We start from the raw sequence: 27,744 nt of genomic DNA on the forward strand, positions 1-27,744 counted from the left end.
TTCAAAGGGTCGGTGCTCATTTACCTGTCAACTGGATACGGTTGTTCACAGAGGTTGACTAGCACGTACAAATGTCTCAAAGCATACTCGTACTGGAGGGAAACAGACCAAAAAGACGCAGTCAACTTCATCATTCTACCATGGTCAGCTCTCAACTCGGGAGCATGCCTCTTCGGCAGTTATGGAGGTAAAGCCTCTTGACCAGTGGTTCTTGACTGTTTTTGGGTCATGGGCCCCTTCCCCATCTTTTGATAATCTGGCGAGACTACCTCTCAAGAACAATACACTTATGAAGGGACGGGCAGGCCTCCTGGCGCCCTCGCTCCCAGGTTACGACTCCTGATTAAGCACCCCCACGGCCCTGCTCGGCTTTATCCCCCAGGCCCTCCCTTGGCAGTCTGGCCTTTGGTTCTTGGAACCCATTCTGGGAGGGACACACTGATGAGGGAGACGAATGGTAAGCGAATGCCGAACTGGACCGCAACAGCCAAGACCCAGATAACTGGGGATGTCGATTTTGAAAAAACTTCCAGGGGATCTGAGACCTCTCGTGAGGAAGAAGGAAGAGAGATCCACTTTGTGAGATTCCAGAGGGCAGAAAAGTAACCCCAGAGGACAAAATACTTATTAAACAAACGGGAAACTCTAAATGACTAAATAAAGAAGGCAAGTACTTTGTGAAATCAATGACAGAGAGCCACCTCCACAGTGCCCAGGACCCCAGCCCCGGAAACACTCGAGGAGGACCCCAGTGCGCACATCGCAGCCCAACAGAACTTCCTGCAACGATGGAAATGCGCTATAAAATTCCCCAACTCAGTCGCCACTAGCCCCACATGGCTCCTGAACGCTTGAAATGTGGCTGGTGACCCAGGAGAGCATGGCTGCGTTCCAATAAAACTTTATGTGTAACGACAGGCTGCGGAGGGGAAAAACCACACACTGTTGGCAGGACTTGGCCTGTGGGATCCGAGCATCCCATAGGGCTGCCCACACGGCTTTTTAGGTACCGCCCAACCCTGACATTCAATTTGCAGAAACTTGGTACGCCCTTCTCCTCCATGGGCCAGGGCCTGACTTCAACAATAAATCTTGGGGAAGGGTCAGAACAAACCCAAAGAGGAAAACACCTGTGTGGCTGGTGTGAGGCGTAGGGGTGAAGGATGGGTTTGGCAGGGAGAGCAAAAGTGTGGAGAATGGGCATGAGTCCTCTAGGACTGGTGAACGATCCACGGTGTCTGGGGCCAAGATTCACGCGCAGTGAATCTGGACGACCTCATTCCTCTCACCCCCATCCAAGGCCCCTGAAATGAGCCCATCATTTCCTCAGCCTGGATGGAAGCTTCTACAAGGTAATGCATCTGTCGTGATTTCCAGTGGACAGTATTAATGTAGCTTTTGAGTTTAAGACGCAGGGGAAGGCCGAGTTGGCCCACGGAAGGCAGACGGCAGAAGCCGGTGGCCCGCGGGGGTCCGGGCTTACCATGGGGGAGTGCCAGTTGAAGCAGTACGTGCGGAAATGCGACACGGCAGCCCGGTAGCAGTCGTGCGCCGTGAGCGGGGCTCGCTCGGACAGCAGCCTCTCCGCCTCGGCATCGGACCTCGCGACCACGGAGACTATCTTCCGCACTGACTTCTCAATGACGTGCCTAGCCTGCGGAGGAACACATCTTTTCAAAATGGGTCTTACTTGATGCCACCTCTCTGGGAAGCCTGGGTGGGTCAGCAGCTCATTTAGGGACTTCTCTTCGGCCCCCACCCAGGACGTTAAAACAGATGCCAAGAGGGGCATTCTGCCGAGGGCACGGGGTGCGGGCGAGGCTCTGTAACAGACGGAGCCCTTCAGAAACACCTCGCCTCTTAGCGTTCTTCCGGCAGGACGGAAACATTAAAATCTAAATACCTGGAGAGCAGACACAGCCCACTCTGGGGAAAGCGGGGTGTAGAAATTGTGCCCCAAAGTAGACTGTTGTCACACGAATGCCGTGTGTTCGTGGCATGGTTGCCAATTCCAGAGACCATCAAGTGATCAGACAGAGGGACAAAAAGGAGACACTGCTTTCTTCCCAAACCAGCATCATAAAGAGAAAACTGCTTCTACATTAACCAAAACTTACAGTCAAGTCCTCTGACCCCCCCCCCCCGCCCCCCGCCAAGGATTGCTCCATTCACATGTGACTGCAACAGGCTCGCTGCCCGCCTCGGGCCGGACCAGCGCTTCTCAACCCCGGGGTCCCCCGGACCTCTCGAGGCTCCGTAAGGTCCTCCCTTTCCCGCCTGTCTATCTGTGTGAGCCCAGATTTTCTTCATATCCTTCAGCCAGAACGACAGAGCCCAACAGGGTGAATGCCGAAGCTGTACGAGGAGCCAGCTGGCTTCTAACATGCTGGGCAGAAAAGAGATTTGCGAAAATGTAAAGTAATGCCACTCTTCTCCCCCAGATTGTTGTTATCTTAGAAAATGGTTATTTTTCATAAAAATACATGAACACAAAATGGGTTTATTATTGTTATTTCTAAATGAGTTCATTTTTTAAAATCTCAGTGTTCATTCCTAGTAAATATCGATAGAACTCCCATAAACAAAAACTCTTTGGGATCAATAATTTTAAGAGTGTAAAGATGTCCAAGAATGAAGAGTATGAGGACCACTGCATTACATTGTGACACTGGCAAAAAATATGCGCTGGTTAATATACCACATAGGAGGCACTAATTGTCAGGATTATTACATATGTGAACTTCAAACAGATCACACAGATTTTTTTTTTACCTTTCCTAGAAAATTCAGGGGCATTCCAGCACATGAATCCCTGTGCTGTGCTGATGATGGGAACAAGAGTTGACACAGAGCTGGCTTTGTCGGAAGGGACAGTTGGGCTCTGCCAGCATCCCAGTGAGTCCACTCCTGGTGGATCTAGCTGCACAGCTAGAGTTTGAAAAGTCACCCTGCCAGTTCCAAACAAACTCATGAGCTACCGAAAACACACTAAGTAAGCATAAAAGATAGCTCAAGCATTTTAAGAAGAATGTCAGGCTATAACTATGATGTCCTAAGGCGGCAGAAATTTTTTGTGGATTGGATTATTTTAAAAATATGATTAGATAATAACTCCCCAAGAAGCAAAACAAAAATCTCTTCTAAGCAACCAGGTATAACAGAGGGAAACACCCATCTGCCATGGCCTCTCGGCAGGAGAGGAGAGATGGGCCCCAACTCCTTCACTCCTGCTACCAGAGAGGCCATGGTCAGCTCACTGAGGAAGAGTGAAGACAGTCACTGCTCTGCTCACTTGCTCCGACGTCACACAGAGCACAAGGACCAGTTTCTTTGCCCCTACTGCCATGTGGCAGGAGGAGGGGCGGCCCCCAAGTTCTGTCACCTGGCTCCAAGCAACGCTGGACAATGGTCAGGAGGCAGAGACGGAGCTCGTGCGAGCTGCTTGGTGAGGCCAGGGGCCGCCCTTTCCCCACCACCTACCTCCAGGTGCCTGCGGATGTCCTCAGCGAGATGCCTGGACTCCTGCAGGTCGTTGGTGCTCATCAGTCTCCTCTTCAGGATCGCAAGGGGCACGTCGGGGCTTGGCGTGAGGTCCAGGCGTTTGACCGGAGGCAGGGAGATGGGAGAGCTGGCTTTGTGTTTCACACCCTGAAACTCCACTACTTTCATGGCAGAGATGGACTGGGGCAGAGAGAGACAGAGAGAGAGCCGGGCGTGAGCGGGAAGCACAGAGGGGCCAGATGGGCCCTGGTCCTGCCTCTCTGCAGGAGGCTCAGAGTTCACCCCACACGGTTTCAGGACCACCAAAGGGCCACAATCGCAGCCTGAAAACACGTGGCCTCAGCAGTGGGCAAGGCAACACTTCTGAGCACCTGAAATCCACCAGTGATGAACTTTGAAAAGTCCCTTGGCGGGAGCACTGCTCCACACTCACACGGAGCTTAGACCAGAGTCGCTTCAGACCCTGGGTTGTGGTCACCCCCCATGCCCATGCGCCTGGAGCTAGGGACCAGGAGCAGGGAGGTGCAAGCATCTGTCCAGGTTAGAGCCGAGGCCTGGGTCCACTGAGACAGGCAGAGCTAAGGCCACAGAGAGCTGGGCTGACACGCGGCATCAGAGCCTAACAAAGGGCAAGCCGCCGGGCACTGCTGGCCGCAGAGGTCACTACAGACTGGATCCCAGAGAGAGGGAAAGAAATGCTACCAGCATTCTTGTTCCTAAACTAAGCAACAACAATCCAAAAACAGCTGTAAAACACAAAATAAAATACACACAAATATATATAAAAATATACGGTTTGGAAAAGACCCATCGAACCTCCTCAACCAATACTGGGAATGGCCACTACTGAGGAAATTGTGAAGAGAATGGAACACCCAGGGCAGAAGAGCTGTCGCCGGGTACCCTCTTGCCCTCCCAGCCCATCCCCAGCCCTGAGGCAGAGCCCTCACAAAGTCGGGGCAATGCCCCCTTTGACCCTGCCTCCTCCCACTCACCTCTTCCTGGCCTTCTCTCTGCTCCACCTCTCCACCACCCCTGCCCAAAAGCCTGACCAGGCCCACGCATCCTGCGTGCACATCTCACGGCCTGACACTGCCCGCTGGCCACAGGCCCTCCAGTCCACACTCTGCTGGTGAAGGGCTGAAGGCAGCTGGACTGACTGGCTCATAAGTTCTTCTACAAGGCCAATGCTTGTGTCAAAGCAACAGATCTCGGCTGCTGAGCTCTCAGAGGGTGGCAGCCTCCTTGGGAAGTGGTGTTTGGTCATGTGGACCCCTGGGAGCCCCGCGCGAATCACCTCCTCTGCACATCCCTAGGGCTAGCCCCAGTGGGGTACCTGAGCCCAAGCCTTCAGTAGCCACCCTGTCCAGACAGCCCTGATGAACTTACCTTTTTAACCACCCAGGTCCCTTCTGGACATGGCTGGAGGGGGCAAGTCTCTAATCTATAGCCAAAGGGTAAAGGTAACAGCCCGCACCTTGCAGGGAGGCAGGACCCCAGAGGATCCGCAGTGTGGGGTTCCATGGGGCAATGCCGTGAAACCTGCACGAGCTTTCCTTCCCTCACCTCCTCCTGCCTGCCAGGCCTGTGTTGAGTGTCTCTGACGCACAACCTTCTCTAATGCTAATTACGGTGTACGCTAGGGCTCTGACGAAGAAGGAAACTGAGATTCACGATGTGAAGCAGCTTGCCCAAAGTCTCACAACTTCGAGTCTGAGCCTACCAAGGTTGGATTCCAAAGCCCAGAGAGGGTCCTGGGATGCAGTGGCCGGGAGAAGCAGAGCCGTTCCTGCCTCGGCCATTTCTCACCTGGATCCCGTTTCTCTTCACCAGGAGATCAACGTTCCAGGCGGTCAGCCTGGGGCTCGAGGAACCACCCACACTGCGAGGTCCCCCAGCTCACCTTGTTTCCATACTGCATGACGTGGCTGGTGTTGGTGTGCGACTTCACCAGCTGGTACTGCTTGTGCAGGGTCTCTTTCGTCAAGTCCTCCTGCAAAAACGAAAATGTCACAGTCCCTCGAGGATCAGAGGTCACGGTCAAGCCTCAGCTGAACCACTGGCCTGAAGGGCTCACCATGTCTGAATCTTCCATCCAGTTGACACTGTACCAGTCCCCCAGGTAGGTGACTCTCTCATCATCGTAGTAACAGGCGTAGGACGACTCACTGGGATTGGAAGCAGTAGTCGCATAAACTATGCAGAATTAAACACATCGTTTAGTCACAGTTATTCTCTGCTGGGGATCCCACTTGAAGCCCGACTCTTTCCTTCTTTCCCAGTATAATCAAAGCATGCTGGCTGTCATCAGTACGGGGAGGCCAGGGGAACATCACTGTCCCCAGCCCTGTTCACTCACCTATAGTCACTTATCTAAAGTGAAATGTGGAAGAAAGAGAAGCCGGTTGACGGACACATTCTCCAGCGATAAGCAAGCACATATGCTTATTAGGAAGTCAAGCTATTTTGGAATACTGCTGTAGGATTTTAATAGCTCCGGAAACTTGAACAATATGTACCTAATTTTGTTTCTGGAGAAAACATTTATTGAGAAACACTTAGACTGACTGAACCTAGGCAATAGCTACCATTTACTGGCTGCCGTGGGCTCAGAACGGTGCTGGACAAATGTTATCACTTAAAATGTAACACTCTCAACAGACAGGCACTATCTTTACCCCCATTTTACAGATGGCGATAACTGAGGGTCAAAGAGGTGAATCACCCGCCCAAGATCAGAGAACCAGCAAGCAACACATCGGAAAGGACAGAGGCTGGTCCAGAGATGGTCATTTTGGACTTAAGTAGCTTTACCAGAACCTGGGAGAGCACTCTGAAGCCCGCACACAGACTCTTTATACTCTGACCACTAATCCTCAGGGAACAGAGCGAGCCCAGGGCTGCCCACGTGTACCCCCCGCCTCTGCGCCAGGCTGCCCTCGGCCCCTGCTCATGCAGAGCACTTGGTCCTTCATGTCAGCAAAATCAAAGAATGACCGACGGCACGCCTGAGCGACCCACTTGCCTTGCCCCGCTCGGGGGCCAGTGCTCCCACCACCTACCGTTGATGTCGGTGGGCAGGTGGTGCATCATGGACCCGGACTCACAGGCTTCAATGTAGAACACCAACTGTGGGGCAAACGAGAGAGGCGAGGTCACCCGGCCAGGCACGGACCTCTCGCAAATGCTATCTGGGCTCTGCCCACTCTCTTGACCCATTCTTAAAAGTCTTTCAATTTGCTTTTGGGAGACAACTCTGCTATAGGAGGCTGCTGCCAGAAGCTACAGACGCTGTTGTCATGCAAACCAGAAGGCCTCAAATTTGTTCATCGCTAATAGAATAAATGATCTATTAGCTGAAAAAATGCAGCCATAGATGATGCTAAGGAAAACCGTTTTACCGTGCAATACTGGGAGACTGTGGCAGGCCATCTTTCCACTCTCATGTACACACCTGAGCTATGCGGTTTCTATAAAGGATGCCACAGGGGCGGGAGAGGGCCAAAGTGAAAGGAAGATGGTGGTATCTTCCTCCCCAGCCAGCCCTGGTGGTCTAGTGGTTAAGATTTGGTGCTTTCACTGCCATGGCCAGGTTCACTGAGTCTGGGAACCACACCACCTTCTGTCGGTTGTCACACTGTGGCGGCTGCGTGTTGCTGTGATGCTGAAAGCTAGGCCACTGGCACTTCAAATACCAGCAGGGTCACCCAGGGTGGACAGGTTCAGCGGAGCTTCCAGACCAAGACAGACGAGGAAGAAGGACCTGGCCACCCACTTCTGAAAAAGATGTCTGTGAAAACCCTGTGAATAGCAGTGGAGCCTTGTCTGACGCAGCGCCAGAAGGTGACAGGATGGCGCAAAAAGACCAGGCAGGGTTCTGCTCTGCTGTCCACACGGGCGCTCAAATGGACTCAATGGCACTGACAACAAACTTCCCCCACAGCTGCCCCAAATTGCTGACAGTCCTAGGAAGAGTCACCCTCAAAGTGTGGTCCCTAGACCGGCAGCATCACTGTCACCTGGAAACTCAGACAGGCAAATTCCCAGGCCTCTCTCCAGACCTATTGAGTCAGACTCTGGGCGGGGGGCCCACTCTCTGTTTTCACAAGACCTTCATGATTCTGATGTAACAGCTAAAGCCCTGGACCCACGAAAGGTTAATCCTAGGAAACCAGTGTCAAGACTGATAGAAAGGACACCCTTTCCAGAAAACACGGCCATCCAGAGTCAGGATGGTTGCAGAAAGCCAGGCTCTGCTTCCACCGCCTTCCTCGTGTGCTCCTCCCCCAGGGCTGCCCCAAGTGCCGACATTACCTTTCGGTACATTTTGTGTTGGTACATGAAATAGATGGTCTGATTCAGGTCCTGTACATGAAGCTGCAAGGTAAGGATATGGGCGTTCAGACCAGCACATCAAGAGAACCAGTTGTTGGATAACCCCTTAATAAAATCCTGATGATGCTTTATAAATTCTTATTTACAAATTCTGAAAAATTATCATGGTGAACAGCATTATGTCAGAACGTCATCTCAAGTGCCTTAAACACATATTAAAAAAGGGACGAGGATGTGCCTCTCCACTCATCGCTTGGTCCAGAGCATGGAGAGACTGTGTCCTATTACTGCACCAAGTCCCGAGACAGCTGCTGATGCTGGGACATGCAGAGAAATGCGGGGAAAACTTGCCAGAAGAGATGCCTTTGGACAGATTTCAAGCTGTGAAATGTATCCCCCACAGTCACCTGCCACACATACAAACCAACCCTGGTGGGACATTAGAAACACACACCACAGGTTTAATGTCAACACTGAGGTTTTGTTTTCCACTCTCCTAATTTGTCTTTAAAATGTTATGAAAAACTCACATCATCGTCGGGGAAGCAGAGTATGCCAGTAGCTCCGTGATCGGTGAAGTAAACGAACACGTGATCCTTGGGGCCACTGCCAAGAGATGACGACAGAAGAGAATGAGAACCCAAGTCCACCAATTCCTGCTTCTGCTTGCATTTCTCCAAAAAGTTGCCCTGATCGAAAAACTTAGAAGTTTGAGGATTACAGCATCCCAACCAGGTGCAAGAGGAGCACAGGTCTGGCCTGTTCCCTCTGCTCCTGCCAAGTGTTATTCTGAACCACAAGTCATATCCTAGAGCCCGGAAACTCTGAATTCTGGCCGGGAGGAGAGACCCTTGCTGGGTAGCTCATCGGATGGACCAGGCGTGACTTGGACAGTGGGGTCGTTTGGCGATCGCGCTTCATCTCAGGCAGACACACTCTGCAACCAGATCTCCCCAAAATGAGTAAGGGAGCCAGTACACACAGCCCAACGCAGTCCTGCAGCTCCGACGCCCTCTCCAGGCCTCTTAGCCTGCACGCAGTCTGGGACATCCACCTGCCTGCCCTCACCAGGAATTCCACTCAGAAGGTGCTGCTTCAAATTTCAGACATGTAATAAGCCACTTGGAGCCAATCTTGTTCATCCCACACAGACGTCCGTCTCTGCTCTAATGCACATGAGCTCACCCATGCCCAGCTCTCCCCTCTAGCGTGCGAGAAACAACATCATTTTCCAAGGACCTGAGACTCTCTGAAGGCATGCTTCTCAAGTCCCTGACATCATGTAAAAATGCTACAGAAGGAGATACGAAACAAGACATCTCTAACCTACGGCCCGCGGGGCAAGCACTGGGGTTAGTTTTCCCCAATACGAAAGTTAGCTCTGTACTTATGACTGTGCTCTTCCCCTCTGGGCTGACCTGTGACCAGAGCACAGGACTGGCAGGCTGGGGCCCTACAACCTGACCGGCCACGAGGATTCACGCCTGCATCAGTGTCCCACTGATGGTGGCACGTACCAGCACTAGGATCCACGGACAACAGAGAGCAGCGGGTGTGAGTGATGGGGCGAATTAATTAACTCCAATTAATTCTTGATTTCATTAAGAACAACAAGGGACCCTGGATCATAGGGTTAATTCAGTACAGAAGTGGGCTGCCAAAAGAAGCCACCAGCTCTATGCAGCCTGTCTTAAGTCAGGACAAAGCTCTCCGCTCTGTCACTTCTTATGGCCAAACAGGCCAGGAGCAAACAACATCTGTTTTAATTCTCTATTGTGGGGTGCCAGGTCATTCAGAAAAGTGTGATGGCTATAAAACAAACATTACCTCTTCAAGACCTTTCCAGATCCTTTGCCCTTCACGGCTTCTGAGTCTCCTTTCAACACAGCAAGGAAATTCTGCGGGTTGACATCCTACAAAGAATTGGGAGTTGAAATCAGATGCAGCTTCATTCCCAATCAGAGCATGTGTTGAGTCTGAAGCAGACCCAAGGCACCAGTCCACACGTGAGGGTTCAGAGCAAACACTTTGGAACCAAGAAAAATCCAAAACAAGCTCAGTGTTTCTGGGGCACATGCACGACCTCTTCTCAAATGTCATCTTGTCTTTGGCTGAGCCTGCCATTCCTCTTGACCAATATAAAGTCCACGTGGAGAAAGCCAAAGATGCTGGCAGGGAGGGACAAATAGCAGAGGACGAGGACACTGCCTCAGAGGGACAGCAAGAGGGAGGCAGGAACGTCAGCGCTGGGCCCTCCCCTTTGCATCCAGCTTGCGGTCTAAAAGCCCAAATCCCACAGATATTTGGTGTCCTTAAAGGGGAGTATGTAAATTGATACAAGATCACTTAAAAAAAGTGACACAGAAGAGTAAAAAGGAAAAAAAAAAAATCACCCAAAATCCCACGACTTCGATTCCAGGCATTTCCTTATACAACTATATGGAAACAATTTCATAAAAATGAGATGGTCTATATCACATCTATAATGTGTTCAATTTAATTGTACCTGAATTTAAAAGAGAAAAATGAAACTGAAAGAATACTGGTAAACTTCAGATAAACGTTTATCACCAGGAATATTAGTTCCTAAAAGATCCCTTTGAAATTAAGAAACAAAGGCTGAAGTCATTACGGTGTTTTAAAAAATGTATCAGTTTAGGGGCTGGTCCCGTGGCCGATTGGATGAAGTTCCACGTGCTCTGATTCAACGGCCCGGGTTCACAGGTTGGAGTCCTGGGTGCAGACCTACTCCACGCATCAGCCATGCTGATCACCCCACATACAAAATAGAGGAAGACTGGCACAGATGTTAGCCCAGGGCAAATCTTCCTCACAAAAAAAAAAAAAAAAGTGTCAATTTATACAGGCTGAATTGACTGGGAGGGATGTAATAATTTGGAAGTGACATATGATATCAATAATTAACAAAAAAATCTCAGTAAAATTCAGAGATGCTCTGTGCCAGGGCTCATGCTGAGAAAACTGATTTTCAGAAAAGAACATAGGTAATCTACAATTAGATTAATGGCAATGCCTCAAGACAATCAGGTATTATCGAAGGAAATTTATTATCAGGCTTAAAGAACGCTAGAAACTAAAGATCGGGAGACTACAACTTATTTCTGTTTTCTTTTTTTTCTCTGCTTTCTTTTGAAACTCTCAGAAATTACACCTCAAGCACAAATCTTAATACAAACAGGAAACACTGCTCAGAAATCAGTTAGGGAGGTTCTGATTCTAGAAATGCAAGCAAGAGGGAAAAATCATCGCTGACATGAGAACAAAGCCCACTGGCTGCAGCCCATTCCCCCCCTCACCTCGCCGGTGTAGTCCTTCGGGACTCCCGCGTAGACGTCCGAGCCATTGGGCCTGTTGATCACGATACCTGGGGTGGGATTCCTGAAAATGAAGACACAATTGAAGCACAAAACCTGATATGTCTCTGAAATCTCTCTCTTCAAAAGCATGCCCTCATTATGTATAAAAATATGCAATTGGGCCAGCCCAGTGGCGCAGCGGTTAAGTTCACACGTTCCACTTCACTGGCCCGGGGTTCGCCAGTTCGGATCCCGGGTGCGGACATGGCACTGCTCGGCAAGCCGTGTTGTGGCAGGCGTCCCACATAGAAAGTAGAAGAAGATGGGCATGGATGTGAGCTCAGGGCCAGTCTTCCTCAGCAAAAAGAGGAGGATTGCTGGCAGACGTTAGCTCAGGGCTAGTCTTCCTCAAAAAAAAAAAAAATATATATATATACGATCATGTGTGTCGAACACATTTCTCATCACCCATACGGTCACCAACACATCAGTGACTTTAGCAGCTTGGGGACCACGGGCATCCCATAACTCTTGAGTTCTTGGCAGGAGCAGGGAAGACCTGAGCTCTGAAAACTGAGGATATCGACCAAAGCCTCCTACTGGAAACCACATAGCATCTTGGGGGCAAGATCTCATCCAGAGATCTCTTGGAGAAGACTACGTGCAGACAATGACAGGACAGAAGCCAAGACTTTCATACAAGAGCTCAGGCATGAAAGCTCAGAATGGACCACGAGCTGTCACGTGATCACAGCCAAGGGCAGTACCCTTCGCTGGGGCCACAGCAGGGTAACCAAGGAACTGGAGAGACCAGCTCCAGTTAAGATGCTGCTCTTGACCTCCTCGAGAAATCAGACAAGCAGGCAGGAGGGAACTATTTGTACCACTAAATTCAACAGATTACAAAAGTAAATGTGTACAGAAAGAAGGATAGTAGGATCTGGCCCCATAAACAAGCCTTGTAGGTACGGGGCCGCTGAGGTGTCCCCTCTGTGCGGTCCAGCTGTTCCAGGTTGGAAGGAGCACTGCAGAACCCAAGGATGAGCTCTCCAAGCTCAGAAGGAAACAGGGCCTTCAACGGTTCCACAGCTCCCACCCCAACACCCCTTAGCACCCACTGCCCACATCCCTGCCGCTGCCAGGGAGCCCCGAGTCATGCTCCCAGCTCCACAGGAAGCAGCCCTGCAGAATTCCTGCTGAGGGTCTGTTTACAGTCTAACGTTAGGCCTCTGATCTAAGGATTGCTGTGAGTCTGTATGCATTTTTTTGTTCTTCACCACCAAGTTCGAAGCGCTTCCGACTTACTCCTCAGAGTAGGCGATGTCATCGTACATCATCACGATGATCTGCTCGTCGGGAATGCCGTTGCGGTGGACGATCTGGTAGGCGTGGCACACATCCGCCTGGGAGACAGGATTTTTGTCAAGTGTGAGCTCTTGCCCAGAAGGAGGCCAGTTTTAGAGTTCAAATGAACAACACACTCTTTCTCATGGAAGACGTGCTGTCAACCATTCCCTATTGGTCAGGTATTTAAATGATTTTAAAACACAGACATTTATATTTTTTCGACTCAAACTTTTAAAAAATTCCCCACTCCCCACTATCCAAGCTCTTATTCATCAGGCAGTCAGCACACGTGTGGACTACACACACACACACGCATACGCCCATCACCACCACCACAGGAAACCAGGGCCTCTGAAGGTCCCAAAAGTCCTGCATAATTATTTTCATTTCCCACACCCTATAAAAGTTCTCTGGAAAGCACTGACTTAGGTCTGAAAATGACTCAGAATGATGAACCCGCAGATTAAAAGCTTAGTGGCTCGTTCACATCACACAGGATTCTGTTTCAAGTGACTTTGGCTGCCACAGTCACTGTTCAGAGAACTGGGTGAAAATCAAAAGCTCAACTCAGGAACTGAAATGAGGAATGTGCTCTTTAGTTTAAAAAATAACAATAACAACAAAGGTGACCATACGAAGGGCGAAACAAAGACTTTGCTGGTGCGACTCCTTGTCGATAAAAGGGTCAAGACACTCTTTTCCTTTTTTTTCAGATGACACATACTACACTCCAGGACACGGGAATCATTTGAGGACAGAAAGGAAAAACGTGGCCTAACTTGGTGCTTATGTTCGATTATGGCCTCCTGAGAATGGACAGAAATAAGCATCACGGGAATAGTGAGCCCGGCTATTTGCCTCTCAGGAAGACGGCCTTAGGAACCGACCTCCCAGACACCTCATCTTCTAAACAGAACCTAGCACAGCAAGAAAAACAAAGCTCATCAGACATTAAACCCGACACTTTGCCTGCAGATGCCCCACACAAATGGATTTCACAGCAAAAATGGGTGCTTGGTACACACTTGCTGAACGTTCAGAGGGTAAGTCCAGGGTCTGGCACTCAGCTGCTGGATGAATGGATGACTGAAGAAACATGGAAACTCATACATTTATTCTATCTTCTACTTTTCAGGCACTATGCTAAGACTCTCTATGCATTATTTCATGTAATTCTCATAGCAAGCCTAGGTGATAAAGGTAAGGCTCCCCAGTCTATAGATGAGGAAACCGAAGCTTAGAGAGGTAAGGTGACATGACCAAGCCACACAGCTCACAGTGAAAGATCCAGGCATTCAGACTCCAGTGCTAGATGCTGCTTCATACAGAGACAGAAATCAGCAAAATTATGGAAGCCCAGGCAGAATGATGAGCTGAAAATCTAAACATCGATCCTTTTTAAAGAGTTACTAAATATTCTGTATATAAACAAATTGTTAAAATATTTAAACCCCATTCTGTGGAATAACGAGGACCCTCGAACACCAATTGTGGCAGGAAAAATAACAGCCCCCCAAAGACGTCCACTTGCTAATCCCAGAGCCTGTGAGTAAGTTACATTACATGGCTGCCAGAGGAATTAAGTAGCAGATGGATTTGAGATTGCTAATCAGCTGACTTAAAATAGGGAGGTTATCCCGAATTATTCCCGGGGGCCCAGTGTAATCACAGAGGCCCTTAAATGTGGAAGGAAGATGGAGGAGAGTCAGTGTCACAGGGATAAAGGTAAGAAAGACTCCCCTGCCATGGCTGCCTTTGAAGATGCAAGAAGGGGCCACGAGCCAAGGAATGAGGGCAGCCTCTAAAGGTAGGAAAAGGCAAGAAAACGGAATCTTCTCCAGAGTCACCAGAAAGGAATGTAGCCCTTGCCTAACCCAGGGAGACCCATTTCAGATTTCTCACTTCCAGAGATATAAAAAATTTGTATTGTTTTAAGCTACTAAGTTTGCAGTAATTTGTGACAGCAACAATAGGAAACTAATCCATGATAGTGGAAGGACCGTGTAATTGGTGCTCCCCTGGGAAAACATCTTGGCATTATCCAATCAGGTTGAAGTACACGCCCTCCAACCCAGCAACGCTGCTCCGAGCTGCACGCTAGAGAAACTCTAACCCACGTGCAACAGGAGATCATCACAAGAGCAGAAACCAAGAAATAGCCCAAAGGACCATCAATACCTGGAACAATAAACTGTCACATGCTCACATAATGGAATACCTGAAAATGGATGAAATAGGACCTGGGCTTCAAAACAGATGAATCCCAGGAACATAAAGAGAAAGAGAACAAGTCGTGGAAAAATACATTCATCATGATTACATTTATATAAAGGTCAAAACAGGCTAACGTGAACATTATGTTGTTGACAGTTCAATACACATATGGTAAAACTATAAAACAAAGCAAATGAGTGATTGACAAAAAATTCAGGAGCTTGCCCGCTGGCGGAAGAGAGCGGGATCCAATCAGACAAGCGCCAAGGTGCTAGTAATTTTCTTCTTCCTTAGCTGGGTACAAAGTACACAGGTATTCATTTTATTGTTATTCTTTAAATTGCACACACGATTTGATCTCATAAGAAAGAAGACAAACCAATATTATATGAGATTTAACCTCCCCCTACGATGGAAGTGGAAGCGAGCAGGTGCTCACCTACTCATTTCTGACAAATCATTCTGTTACTTATTTCTCCTACCAGGAGGCAGGTTTATTAAAAAGAAAAAAGAAAAAAGAAAAACACAACTCCAGAATAAATACGAAGTACAAGGCTCATACACTGAAAATTACAAAATATTGCTGAGGGAAATTAAAGAAGATCTAAATAAACAGAAAGACACCTCATATTCGTGGATCAGAAGACTCAATACTGTTAAAATTGAAAAAAAAACTAGCAGGCTTTTTTTTATAGAAATTGACAAGATGATCCTAAAATTTATAAGAAATCGCAAAAGACTTAGCTAAAAAATGAAGAACAAAGCTGGAGGAGTTTCACTTTCTGATTTCAAAACTACACTGGGGAAAGAACAGTCTTTGTGACAAATGGTGCTGGGACAATGTGGACATTCACAAGCAAAAAGACGAACTCAGGCCCTCCTCTCCAAAGGCAAATTTAGAGACAGAAGTGGATCAGTGGTTGCCCGGGGCTGGGGGTGGGGACGGCAAAAGGGCCCAAGGGATCCTACTGGGATGATGGAAATATTCTAAAACTGATTTATGGGGATGTTCCTACAGCTTGGTAAATTTACTAAAAAAATCATTGAGTTGGACACTTGAAATGGGTGAATCACACATGATATGTAATAATGTGCCTCAATCAAGTTATCTGTTTTAGAAAAGGCAGGCTCCGCATGTCCTGTGTTCGCGCTCTCCTAAGCTGCTTGGACTCCGCACTTGTGCCCTGACCCACAGGTGCTTTTGTCCCCATTTCACAGGTGGGGACAAACTCAGGGAGTGTTCAGGGATTCGAACCCTGGTCTCCTGACCCCGCGCCTGCCTCGTGCCCTTCCTCCGCACACAGCCGTCTCAAAGGCAGGATGTGATTCTCTCCCGGGTCCTGGGGGTCCTTGGTTGCCTCTAACTTTAACTCAAGGTTTCTTTGTTAGAATCAAATGTTTACTGGCACTCAACAGAAATAAAAGTAGGGTTAAACCAGGTCAGATAACTTGGAAACGGTGTTCAAGGCTACCTGAATTACTTCCCCTGAAACTATCAGACCTACAGGCATGTTTCCCCCTAAGAAACAGAAAAACCATACGAGGTAACTTTTGAGAAAAAGGTATTGAGCAAGGCTTAATAAAAAGGGGAAAGCCTTCTGGACTCCTGCACAGACACTGCCGTGACTCAGCTGGTTTCCCAGCCGGCGTTAGGTGCTCTGACAGGCTGACTAATGCATCCCGGGACTTCCCAGTGCAGCCACTGTCCTGACACAGTCTGCCTGTGCTGCCTCCATCGCAGGCCCACTGTCAGCTAAATAAGGACGACCGGCGTGGAACAAGGCTAAGTACAATCGGCATGCTCCAGTGGCATCACTGGGGAGAGTCCACTTTCGAGCCAGGCAGGAGCTGAGAAGGGGTTCTCACGGTCTGCTCATCCGACGGATGTACACATACGGTCACGCGCCACCTAACAACATTTCGGTCAGTGACAGACCGCACATACGATGGCGGTCCCGTAAGACTAGTGCCATAGAGCCTGGGTGTGTAGCAGGCTGCACCATCTAGGTTTGTGTAAGTGCACTCCATGAGGTTCACACAACGACAGAATCACCGTACAATGTACTTCTCAGAACGTGTCCCCCTATTAAGCAACACATGACGGAGTATCACTTCCTGACGCCTGCCCCGAGCCCTGTGGAGGCGAGGCCCTGGCTCGGGGGCTTTGCGGGGCTGCTTCACTGAGCCCACCGCCAGCCCTGCGTTTTCCAGAGGCGAATCAGAGGTTTAAAGCAAGACTGTGATTGTTCAAACTAACACAGCAGGTAAGTGGAGAGCGGGGGTCACCCGAGGCCATGCAAGGCCGAAGCCCACGTCCCTCACGCGCTGCCCCGGCCGGTGCAGGCCAGCCAGCCTCTGCTGACCGCGCTCTCGCTCCCTCCGGCCCGCTCTGCCCTGCATCCTCATCCCTTCCCCCGTAACCTCTTTAAAATCCTGTTTCTTTTTTTAAATATAAAAGTGATGCTTTGCAACAACATGGATTAACCTCAAAAACATTACGCTAAGTGAAGGAAGCCAGACTCAAAGAACTACATATTGTACAATTCCATTTATATGAAGTTTTTAGAGAAGGCCACACAACAGACATAGAAGGCAGAACTGCAGTTACATGGGGCTGGGCAGGAGCAGGGACTGACCACAAACGGACACGAGGGAACTTTCCAGAAAGATGAAAGTGTCCTAAAACTGGACTGTGAAAATGGGTGCACAATGATATGAATTCACTAAAAATCACCAAACTATACAATTATAATAGGGGAATTGTATGACATGTAAACCTATGCTGTCTTTATTTTTTTATTTTTTTTTAAGATTTTATTTTTTCCTTTTCCTCCGCAAAGCCCCCCGGTACACAGTTGTATATTCTTCGTTGTGGGGCCTTCTAGCTGTGGTATGTGGGACGCTGCCTCAGCATGGTTTGATGAGCAGTGCCATGTCCGCGCCCAGGATTCGAACCGTTGAAACACTGGGCCGCCTGCAGTGGAGTGCGCGAACTTAACCACTCGGCCACGGGGCCAGCCCCTATGCTGTCTTTAAAAAGTGGTAATTGCACACATTGTTACAATCTATAAAGCGGAAGGTGGTCTGTCCGAAGGTGGTCTCTGCCGACCCTCCATAATCACATATCCTTCTCCAGGAACGAGTTCCAGGCTTCTCCCTCTCTCTGCCTCCCTGCCTCCTCCCACCCAGGACACAAATGTTCTGAGCGCTTCCCGGGGGGCAGGGGCGCTCCCTCCTCTCCACTACGACCCCCAGCTCCAGACCACAGAGCCCCGTCAGCCCTCTCACAGCTCCTCCCCCTCCACCACTCTCCCACCACTCCTGTCCTCCTGCCAACACAACACCAAATGACACTCTCCTTGGGAGCCCACTGACCAGCACTACCTCAAGCCCCTGCCCCAACCCCATTCTCCTAGTGATCTGGCCCACATCTGCCTCTCCTCCCAACTCCTGTCATCCTCAAAGTCCTCCTGATGGCCCCCGCGACAGTGAACTTTGCCTTCAATCTACTTCAACAATCACCTCCCTTCCTCTTGGCTTTAGATCTTCCTTCACACGCTCAAATCTCTCCATCCTCCAACCCCCATTCCTCCCCTAGTGACCTACTTCTTTTCCCTTCACAAACCTGTCACCATGCAGCTGTCACCATGTGCTGCCCGTACTTTGGGACCTCTCCCTCTCTCCTCCACTCACCGCTGGCCAGCTTCTGCTCCCACCATTGCAGGAATCTGCCCTCACAAGGAAGGCCTTACCGGCCCCACACTCAGGATGCTGATGCAGATGGTCCCACCAGCATCACCTCTGACCCACCCTCCTCTCTGTCATCTGTTAATCCCAGCCCCAAACGAAAAACTGAGACATCCAATGCCATCAAGACAAATCACAGTTTAAATAACCATCGTAAAACACATAGCAGAACACTTGGCAACGATTCAGCTGTGCCTGGTGTGTTCATCTTCCCTAAACAAAAAAGAAATTTGCCATGAGTGCTGTGTTAATCCAAGGAAAATGAAAACCTCTATAAAAATGTATGTTTGAAAGTCTATATAGGTTCCACGAGGAAAGTTCTTTCAAATGCTCTTTTGATGATTAGCCTCCAAAATCAAGAAAGCAGATGTTCGCAGCTGGCTGGGAAGAGAACCAGGCCAGGTGGGATATGGGCAGAGGTCAGCCATAATTCAGCACAAGCGTTTTCCCCCTCCACAGCCTCAGGGCCATCATCCTCTCTGACTTTGGGACAAATATCTCAGTCCACGGCCACTGCCATGCCTCCCTTCACTCTATTTTGACACTGAGTATTTTACCCAGGGAACCTGGCAACACTTTCTTTAAAAAAGGTTTTCTGGGAGCAAAGGGTAATTGGCTATCCATACTTAATAATGTTTAACCAATATTTTTTTACAGTTGGTTGTATAAAACCCAGGGTGGCTGGCGAATCAGCCTGTTCTCTATCGGTGATCTGCACTCACTACCCCATCTTTCTAACTCGTGGAGAGAGAGGGAGGAGAAAGCTCAGAGCTGAGCAGTTGCCGACCTGGGTGCTCCTCCGTAAGCGGGTCAGGTCCATGGTTAAGTATTCAAAGCAAGAGGGACCATTTTGCCACCACAAGAACTTTTTAAACAAGCCAAATTTCCTATTCGGCTAACATACAAAAACCATTTGAGAAATAAGTCATTCAATAATCACCAAGTTGAGAGCTGGTAGGGAGTTCATTTAAACCAACCCCATGTTTAACATACAAAAACTGACTTCCCAGGAAGGAACCATACTCGAGGCAGCACTGCCAGACCATCGGGAGCACAGACCCTGGGCTGCGCTGTCCAACACAGCAGCCACTGGCCACACGTGGCGACTGAGCACTTCAAATGTGGCCAGTCCGAGCTGAAGGCACCATGGATATAAATGCACACTGGACTTCAAGGACTTGGTACAAAGAAATAGTATTCATTATTAACTTTTTATATTGATTACAAGTGAAATGATAATAGTCTGGATAGATTGGGTTAAATTCGATACACATATATTAAAGTTTATTTCACCTGTTTCTTTTTACTATTTAAAATCAGGGCTACCAGAAAATTCACCATGACACATGTGGCTGTCCTCCTGGACAGTGCTGTTCCAGAACTAGTCGGCCTGGGTTTGAATCCCCACTTGACCACTTGGCCATTGGTGCCATGGTGGGTGAACGGCTCATCCTTTCTATGCCTCAGTCCACTCATTCATAAAGAGGGAGTAAGAAGCAGACCTACTGCCTGTAACCCCACCACAGGGGTTACAGGAGTAACGGGCTCTTAGAAGAGAGCCCACCACATACCATCAGAGTCTATGCATCCTGCTTCCGGGAATTAAAAGATTAAACAACTTTTTAAATAACAGCTTGATTGAGATATAATTCACATACCATCAAAGTCAGCCTTTTAAAATACACAACCTAGGGGCTGGCCCCGTGGCTGAGTGGTTAAGTTCGCATGCTCCACTTCAGGCGGCCCAGTGTTTCGTTGGTTTGAATCCTGGGCACGGACATGGCACTGCTCATCAAGCCACGCTGAGGCAGCGTCCTACATGCCACAACTAGAAGGACCCACAACGAAGAATATACAACTATGTACTGGGGGGCTTTTGGGAGAAAAAGGAAAAAATAAAATCTTTAAAATATACAACTTAGCGGTTTCTAGTATATTCACAGTCATGCAACCATCACCACTATCTACTTCCAGAACATTTTCATCACCTCAAAAAGAGACCCCATACCCATTAGTAGTCATTCTCCATTCTCCCCTCCACCAAGGCCTTGGCCAACTCCTAATCTGCTTTCTGTCTCTGTGGATTTCCCTATTCTAGACATTTCTGAGAAATGGAATCCTACAGTATGTGGTCCTTAGTGGACTGGCTTCTTTCACTCAGCATCTTTTTAAGGTTCGTCCATATTGAAGCACATATCAGTACTTTACTCCTTTTTATGGCCTAATAATATTCCATCGTATGGACATACCACATTTTGTTTACCCATTCATCAGTTGATGGACATTTGGCTTGTTTCCACTTTCTGGCCATTATGAATAATGCTGCTGTGATCATTCGAGTACGAGTTTTTGTGTGAACACGTGTTCACTTCTCTTGGGTCCACACCTAGGGGTGGAATGGCTGGGTCACACGGCAGTGCTGGTTCACCTTTGGAGGAACTGCCAGGCTCTTTCCCACAGCAGCTGCACCAGTTACTTCCCCACCAGGAGGCTGCACTTTCCATGTGTTTATGGATGTGGGCTCTTTCCTCTCTGTCTGCCAGGCTGATCTGGCGTGAATGCCAGGGAAGAAGGGAGGAGGCTGTGAGGGGGGAGCCGAAGGGCAGAGGTGTGGAGGGCAAAGAGGCTCGTGATGCTCTTACCAGAGCCCCGGCCTCAGCCCCGTCTGCACCTCCACTTGCCATGTGGCCTCGGGCGTCACCTCCTCCCTTTCAGTCTCAGTTTCCTTATCTACAAAATGCAGCCTTAGACCAGCGGGTCTCAACTAGGGACATTTGGCAAAGGCAGGAGACATTTGTGTTGTTACAGGAGAGGGTGATGCTCCTGGTATCTAGTGGGTGAGGCCCAGGGTGCTACTAACCATCCTACAATATGCGGGACAGCCCCCCACAGCAAAGCATTACCTGCCCCCGAATGTCGATAGTGCCAAGGCGAAGAAACCCTGCCTTAGATTGAGATGCATTTTGAGGAAATGCCAAACTGTTTTCCAAAATAGCTGTACCATTTTCTAATGCCCCCAGCAACGTATAAGGCTTCCCATTTCTCCACATCTTTGCCAACACACATTTCGTCAGCCTAATAGGAGTGTAAATGGCTTTTTAAAAAGTCTGTTCTATTACCGCTGTCCAGGATTGTTTACAGAATGACAGTGTCATAAAGAAAAAGATGAGTCATTTTCTTACCTGGTGCCTATAATTAGACCAGCCATTTGAACCCGCGACAATCACCACCCAGTGCTTGCCTCCATCCTCAGGGTCGTCCATGGGAAGAGCACCAACTCCCAAGACCAAGCTAAGTAACACAGCTACTTCCCAGATCATTCTGCGCCTTGGAGGTCTACCCTGGAAATCTGGGAAGAAAAAAGCAGTCAAGCGAAAAAGAAATGACAAAAACAGAAGAACACTGTTGGCTCCTAAAAAATATCAGAGTAAATGGGTCAAAAAGACAAGACCAGGGGCTGGCCGAGTGGCGCAGCGGTTAAATGCGCATGTTCCGCTTCGGCGGACCAGGGTTTGCCGGTTCGGATCCCGGGTGCAGACATGGCACCGCATGGCATGCCATGCTGCGGTAGGCGTCCCACGTATAAAGTGGAGGAAGATTGGCATGGATGTTAGCTCAGGGCCAGTCTTCCTCAGCAAAAAGAGGAGGATTGGCAGCAGATGTTAGCTCAGGGCTAATCTTCCTCAAAAAAAATAAATTAAATTAAATTAAAAAATTAAAAAAGTTGTGTCTCTTCTTTAAAAAAAAAAAGACAAGACCACATAGTCACCAGACAGAACATGTAGAGGATAAAACTGATGACAGAGTAAAAGTTTATTTTTAGCTCTGCTGTCCCTTTCCCCAGGTGAAGGGGGCTGCCCGGATCTCCCAACCGTCACTACAGGTTGAAGTCATGAATATAAACCAAAGAAGATCAAGAAAGCTACTTGGGCAACCTTTTAGAGTTTTTGTCACAACTTGGAATACAGCAGGTAAAACTCATCAAGAAAATTCATCGTAGGGGCCGGCCCCGTGGCCAAGTGGTTAAGTTCACACGCTCTGCTGCAGGTGACCCAGCGTTTCGTCAGTTTGAATCCTGGGCACTGACAGGGCACCGCTCATCAAGCCATGCTGAGGTGGTGTCCCACATGCCACAACTAGAAGGACCCACAACTAAGAATATACAGCTATGTACCGGGGGGCTTTGGGGAGAAAAAGGAAAAAATAAAATCTTTAAAAAAAAAAAAAAAAGAAAATTCATCATGTTGGAAAAACGTCTACCACATACTATGAACCGTTTATAAGAAAAAAATATACATGTAATATGCGCATAAAAAAATGTGGAAAGCAGACATGAAAGTTAATAGTAGTTATTGTCGGGTGGTAGATGGAATTAAGGATGATTTTTCTGCTTCCTATTCATCTCTTTTTACTACAATTCATGTATATTATTTATACAATAAAGTTTGTAAAATTTTAAAAAGTGTGAAATTTAATATACATTCAATGTAAACATTGAGGGGTAATTTATAAGTTTGTGATAAGCTATAGTCAAAATCTTTGTATAACACTTACAATCTATTTACATGTATTCTGTACAACAGGCAGGGCAAATTTTTTTTTTAATTATTTTATGGAGGTCATATTGGTTTATAGCATTGTGTAATTTCAGGTGTACATCATTACGTACCAGTTTCTGTATAGACTGCATCGTGCTCACCACCAATAGTCTAGCTTTTATCTGTCACCATACACATGTGCCCCTTTACCCCTTTTGCCCTCCCCCCACCCCCTTCCCCTCTGGTAACCACTAGTCTGTTCTCCTTGTCCATGGGTTTGTTTATCTTCCACACGAGTGACATCATACGGTGTTTGTCTTTCTCTGTCTGGCTTATTTCACTTAACATAATATCAGGGCAAATATTTTAACCCTTGTTTTACAGAAGGGGAGGCTGAAGCAAGAGAGAAGTGATGGCCCAACATCCGTGGAAAGTCAGCTCTGGCCAGAGACCAGACCCCATGCCTTCGGAATTCCTGTGCAGTCTTTCGGAGACACGGTTCTGAGTCTCAAGGCTTTACTCTTAACGAAGTACGTGTCCAATTTTATACTTCGTTGCCAAAACTTTACATAAAGTTTTAAGGCACAAAAGGCAGGACTTAGGCTGAGTCCTAGCCACTTTGCATACTCAGATCAGACCCGGCCCTGTGTCCTGAATACGTTATTTTTAAAAAAACAAATAAAAAACACAATCTTCCTGTGACAGAGCCAGGCCTGTCACTCTGAGATAAGAGGGAAAACAGTCTTTGAGACGTAGGGACTCACAGCAGAACAAAGTCTACGAAGCCGGCCTCCGCCTCACGCCATTTGGCAAAACAGTGCACATTCACTCATCTGCCTATTCATTCACTCATTCAACCACCTGTCCGGAGTCTCCTGAACGCCTGCCCTGCCAGACAACCAGCCGGGTGCTGGGAAGGCAGCAGGGAGAGCACAAAGGCTCTGGCCTCACAGAGCACACAGCCAGCTAAGCCACGAACCCCCGCTAAACCGAGGAACCCACACTCAGCATGCTGTGTCTGACACCGCACTAAAACTCAAAATGACGGATTTTCTCCCCTAAGTGAAGCAACAGGAAGCCCTGAGTCTGGTAGAGTTTAGAAAACTGAGAGCGCCTTGGGCCAGCACTTCTCCAACTTGACCATGCGCCCAGGTCACCTGGGGTCTTGTTCACATGCAGATTCTGATTCAGTAGACCTGGCAGGGCCTGAGACTCTGCATTTCTAGCAAATTCTGGGGGCCGCCCAGGACTACACTTTGATGCCACAGGCCTCTTCAGGAACCCTGGCAGGCTCTCGTCGCCTCTGCCCCACAGCCCGGCATTCACACACTGCTCTAAGCCCCCAGGACGTCAACTCCCAAGAACTCAGTTCTTAATCTGTAAGAATTAAGCATGTAAAGTGGTACTAGATGCAGGTTTCTTTCGCTCCACCGCAAGGTCCACAGATGCTGGGGTAACTGCAGTAGGAAGACCCAGATTTGTTCTTATGATTATCCCGAAACAGCCAAGGTTTTTGTTTGTTTATTATTTTTTAGTATGGTGCCTAACACAAGAGGTCAGGGCACAGAGGAGGGCAGTGGACTGCCCAGGCGGCCCCATGCCAGACGCCGCTGGTCTGTTAATGTGTCAATGTACACCTGAGGGGCCCTCCCTAGTCTGCTCGACCTCACCAGGGCTCCCTGTGGGGCTGGGAGGTAACAATCAAAGGTGCAATTATACAAAGGTATGAACAAGTGACAGTGAAGGCAGGCAAGAGAGAGCCAACGAACAAAACCGCCTCTGTCCCCAGAGGTCTCCAGTAGCACCCACACAGCAGGTGTGACAGCACTACTGAGGCGAACCAAGCAGCAGCTCTTACCCATGTTGAGCTCAGCCACGCAGCCTTCTGGCCACAACCAAGGCCCCGGGAGCCTTCCCCTAGTTTGGGGTGGGCAAGCTTCTTCTGTGAAGGGCTGGACAGTAAATATTTTCAGCTTTACAGGTCATGCCATCTCCCTGACAACTATTCAACTCTCCTATTGTATCACGAAAGCAGCCAGAGACAATGTGCAAACACCGACAGACACGCCTATGTTCCAAAAAACTTAAACAGGTGACGTCTGGCCCACCCTAGGGAGCGAGAATGTGCCCTCCGCCCACATGACAGGTGCAGCCTGGCTGGCTTTCATCATTTTCCATCGACAATCATTAAACAGGCTCTCTGGTTTGCACATCAGTTTCTTCTGAGTCTGGTTCATGTGCCTTAATTCTGAAAGGCTCATTTCTCTGGAGGCATTGGTGTCTGACTTTTTCCCTTCATATTTAGGGGCAAATAAATAAAATACTAGAGTCAAAGGATTGGCTGGTGAACAATAGAATGGACACAACCAGCTTAAATGCCTAAATTAGCAAACAATACAGCAGGTACTAAAAAGAACACATCACCAGTACAAAAATCCAAATCTCTTACAGCAGCACAGGAGGCCCTGTAAGATGGACCTCTATTCTCACAGCTGTGAAATCCACCACCCACGGGAAGCCTCCCGCTCCAACCAGGCTCCAGGACTCCAGGTCCAAACTCGTGGCTCCTTCCAGGCCTTCACCGCGCTGTTTTCCAGGCGAGATGCTCTTCTCCTCCATCTCACCAGCTCCTGCCCATCCCTAAATGCCATTCAAGCGTCCCCTCCTCTGCAAAGTTCTACCTCTTCCCATAAGTCAGGGTCAGATGCTGCCCCTGTGCAAACCTGTACCCCAGCCCCGTAACACCGGAATGGTTCCCTACAGCCTGCCCCTCCCCTTACCCGAAATCACCCGGCTCCAACAGCTTAGTAAGGCTCAGCGAATGTTTGCTAACGAATGCAGCCCGACAGTAAAGAAAGATGCGCGCCTCCGCTCACTACCCACCACAGGGCTAGTCTCAAACCCTGGGCATTTATTTTCATCCATAAAACGAAGCACGTGACACAAAGTTCCTTCTTCCAGCCGCCAGATTCTGCAATTCTCGGCAAAGAAGAACCCCTGTAGGTATAACCCCAACTCTTAAAAGTTAGGGGCAGGGGACCAAATCCAGCTAACTTTCACTTCCATGGTTGATGCGAATCATCCCGTAATTCCCACCAGCTCCAGCCTCTGAGAACTAGAGCTTCCTTGACTCACTTCTCAAAAATGTTTTTATATGTTTCGGTATTTTTGTTGTCGTTAACAGCCCGTCTACGGGGAACTGGCTGGAAACGAGTGCGATCCTCCGCATTAAAAGCATCAAGCCTAACCGGTTAACAGACTGAAGATCGGAACCCGCCCCAGAGCCCGGCTATGGGACCTTAGCAAACGCCCTCTCCTCTCTGGCCGGTCCCTCTCTCCGCTTGGAGGAGGAGCCTGGGCTTCCGGTCAGAGCAAGCGCCACAAAAGAGAGCCCTCACCCACGCCCACAGGATGGCCGGCTGAGAGGTGGCAGGGTTTCCCTCGGGATTCTCTCCTTCGCACGGTGAGAATCGGATTACTCAGAGAGGGCAGGGGGAACTGAAAGTCCCGGCCACGAGGCCAAGAGCTGCAGGGACGGTAGGCCCTGGCCCCGGACGTGGGGTCCGGCCCGGATCCCCCGCTGGGGCTCGCGGTTACCTGCGGCGGGAGACCGCGGAGGCGGCGGCGGCAGGACCGTGGGAATTCCTCGCGGCGCGCAGCCTCAGACGGGCCTCCTCCGACGTCGGCCCTGCAGTGATTGCGGCGCAGCGCTCTCGCTCGCGGTTTTGAGGGCTCACTGCGCCGCGGTGATTGGTGGAGCTTCGGGGCGGGGCGTCTGCGAAAGCCAATGGGAGGCGGGGGCGAGGTCGTAGCACCAGAAGGACTACAAGTCCCAGCGTGCACCGGCCGGGGCTTCTGGGCCCAACAGCTCCTGGAGGCTGGGGAGCAGACTGTGCAATGAGCTAGGGTGGGGGTACCAGATTGCGTGGTGACTGGAGACGCAGTGATTCCGGAAGTGTCCACCGATGGATCAAAACCAGCGTGCAGAGCGCTTTAACCCATTGGTTTCCAAACTTGTCCGCACATTGGAACCACCTAGGGAAGCTTCAGAAATACTGATGCCTCTCACCCCAGAGATTGTTCTGAGGTCATTGGTCTGCAGGTGGCCCGGGTTTGGAATCTTTAAAGACATCCAGGTGATTCCAGGGTGCAGACCATTTAATCCTCGTCGCAACCCTATGAGAGATAGGCACTGTTATTGTCACGCCAGCTCTACAGATAGAGCAACTGAAGGAGGTTATGGCAGGAAGGTTAAGGTTATTGTCTGAAGGTCACATACCTCTAAAGTGGCAGAGCCAGAAACCAGACCAGGCAGTCTAGTTCCAGAATCTCGTGCTCTTAATCCCTAGGCAATGCTACTTCTCAAATGTTGGGTATTATTATCTCACAGGGAACTGGAGAGAAAAATGAAATACTATACATACGAGTGTCATGTGATGGAGCAGACAAGTTGAATTGAATGGAATTGATGTGTGGGAATAAGTATAACCCTGCCCAAGGACATCAAGCTCAAGATCTCGGACCACATTCATGAGTTGTCTCATTTGATCTTCTTTTAGACTCTTTTTTTATGGTAAGCCGTGGGTCAGCATACTGCCCTGGGCCTGCTGCCTATTTTTGTAAGTAAAGGTCTATGACAACACAGCCGCACCCATTGGTTTAGGTGTTATCTCTGGCCATTTTTGCAAACAAGGCAGAGTTGAACGGTTATGGGAGAGACTGTATGGCCCACAAAATCGAAAATA

At 49.0% G+C, this 27,744-nt stretch overlaps 1 protein-coding gene across 1 annotated transcript in view; it reads right to left on the minus strand.

Moving 5' to 3' along the window:
* LGMN (legumain) overlaps nt 1–26,752 on the minus strand; it is a 29,044-nt gene extending 2,292 nt beyond the window's left edge. The window contains exons 1-13 of the mRNA XM_070514214.1: nt 26,597–26,752; nt 21,644–21,810; nt 12,459–12,556; nt 11,154–11,235; nt 9,664–9,749; nt 8,367–8,442; nt 7,816–7,878; nt 6,564–6,630; nt 5,579–5,697; nt 5,405–5,494; nt 3,481–3,681; nt 1,484–1,654; nt 25–92 (exon numbers count right to left, since the gene is read on the minus strand). Of these exons, the coding sequence (XP_070370315.1) occupies nt 25–92; nt 1,484–1,654; nt 3,481–3,681; nt 5,405–5,494; nt 5,579–5,697; nt 6,564–6,630; nt 7,816–7,878; nt 8,367–8,442; nt 9,664–9,749; nt 11,154–11,235; nt 12,459–12,556; nt 21,644–21,781 (1,259 nt within the window). The 5' untranslated portion in view covers nt 21,782–21,810; nt 26,597–26,752. The remainder of the gene's footprint in view (nt 1–24; nt 93–1,483; nt 1,655–3,480; nt 3,682–5,404; nt 5,495–5,578; nt 5,698–6,563; nt 6,631–7,815; nt 7,879–8,366; nt 8,443–9,663; nt 9,750–11,153; nt 11,236–12,458; nt 12,557–21,643; nt 21,811–26,596) is intronic.
* Between the last annotated feature and the right edge of the window lie 992 nt (nt 26,753–27,744).

Source organism: Equus asinus, chromosome 7 (genome assembly GCF_041296235.1).
Source record: "Equus asinus isolate D_3611 breed Donkey chromosome 7, EquAss-T2T_v2, whole genome shotgun sequence".
Classification (NCBI taxonomy): domain Eukaryota; kingdom Metazoa; phylum Chordata; class Mammalia; order Perissodactyla; family Equidae; genus Equus; species Equus asinus.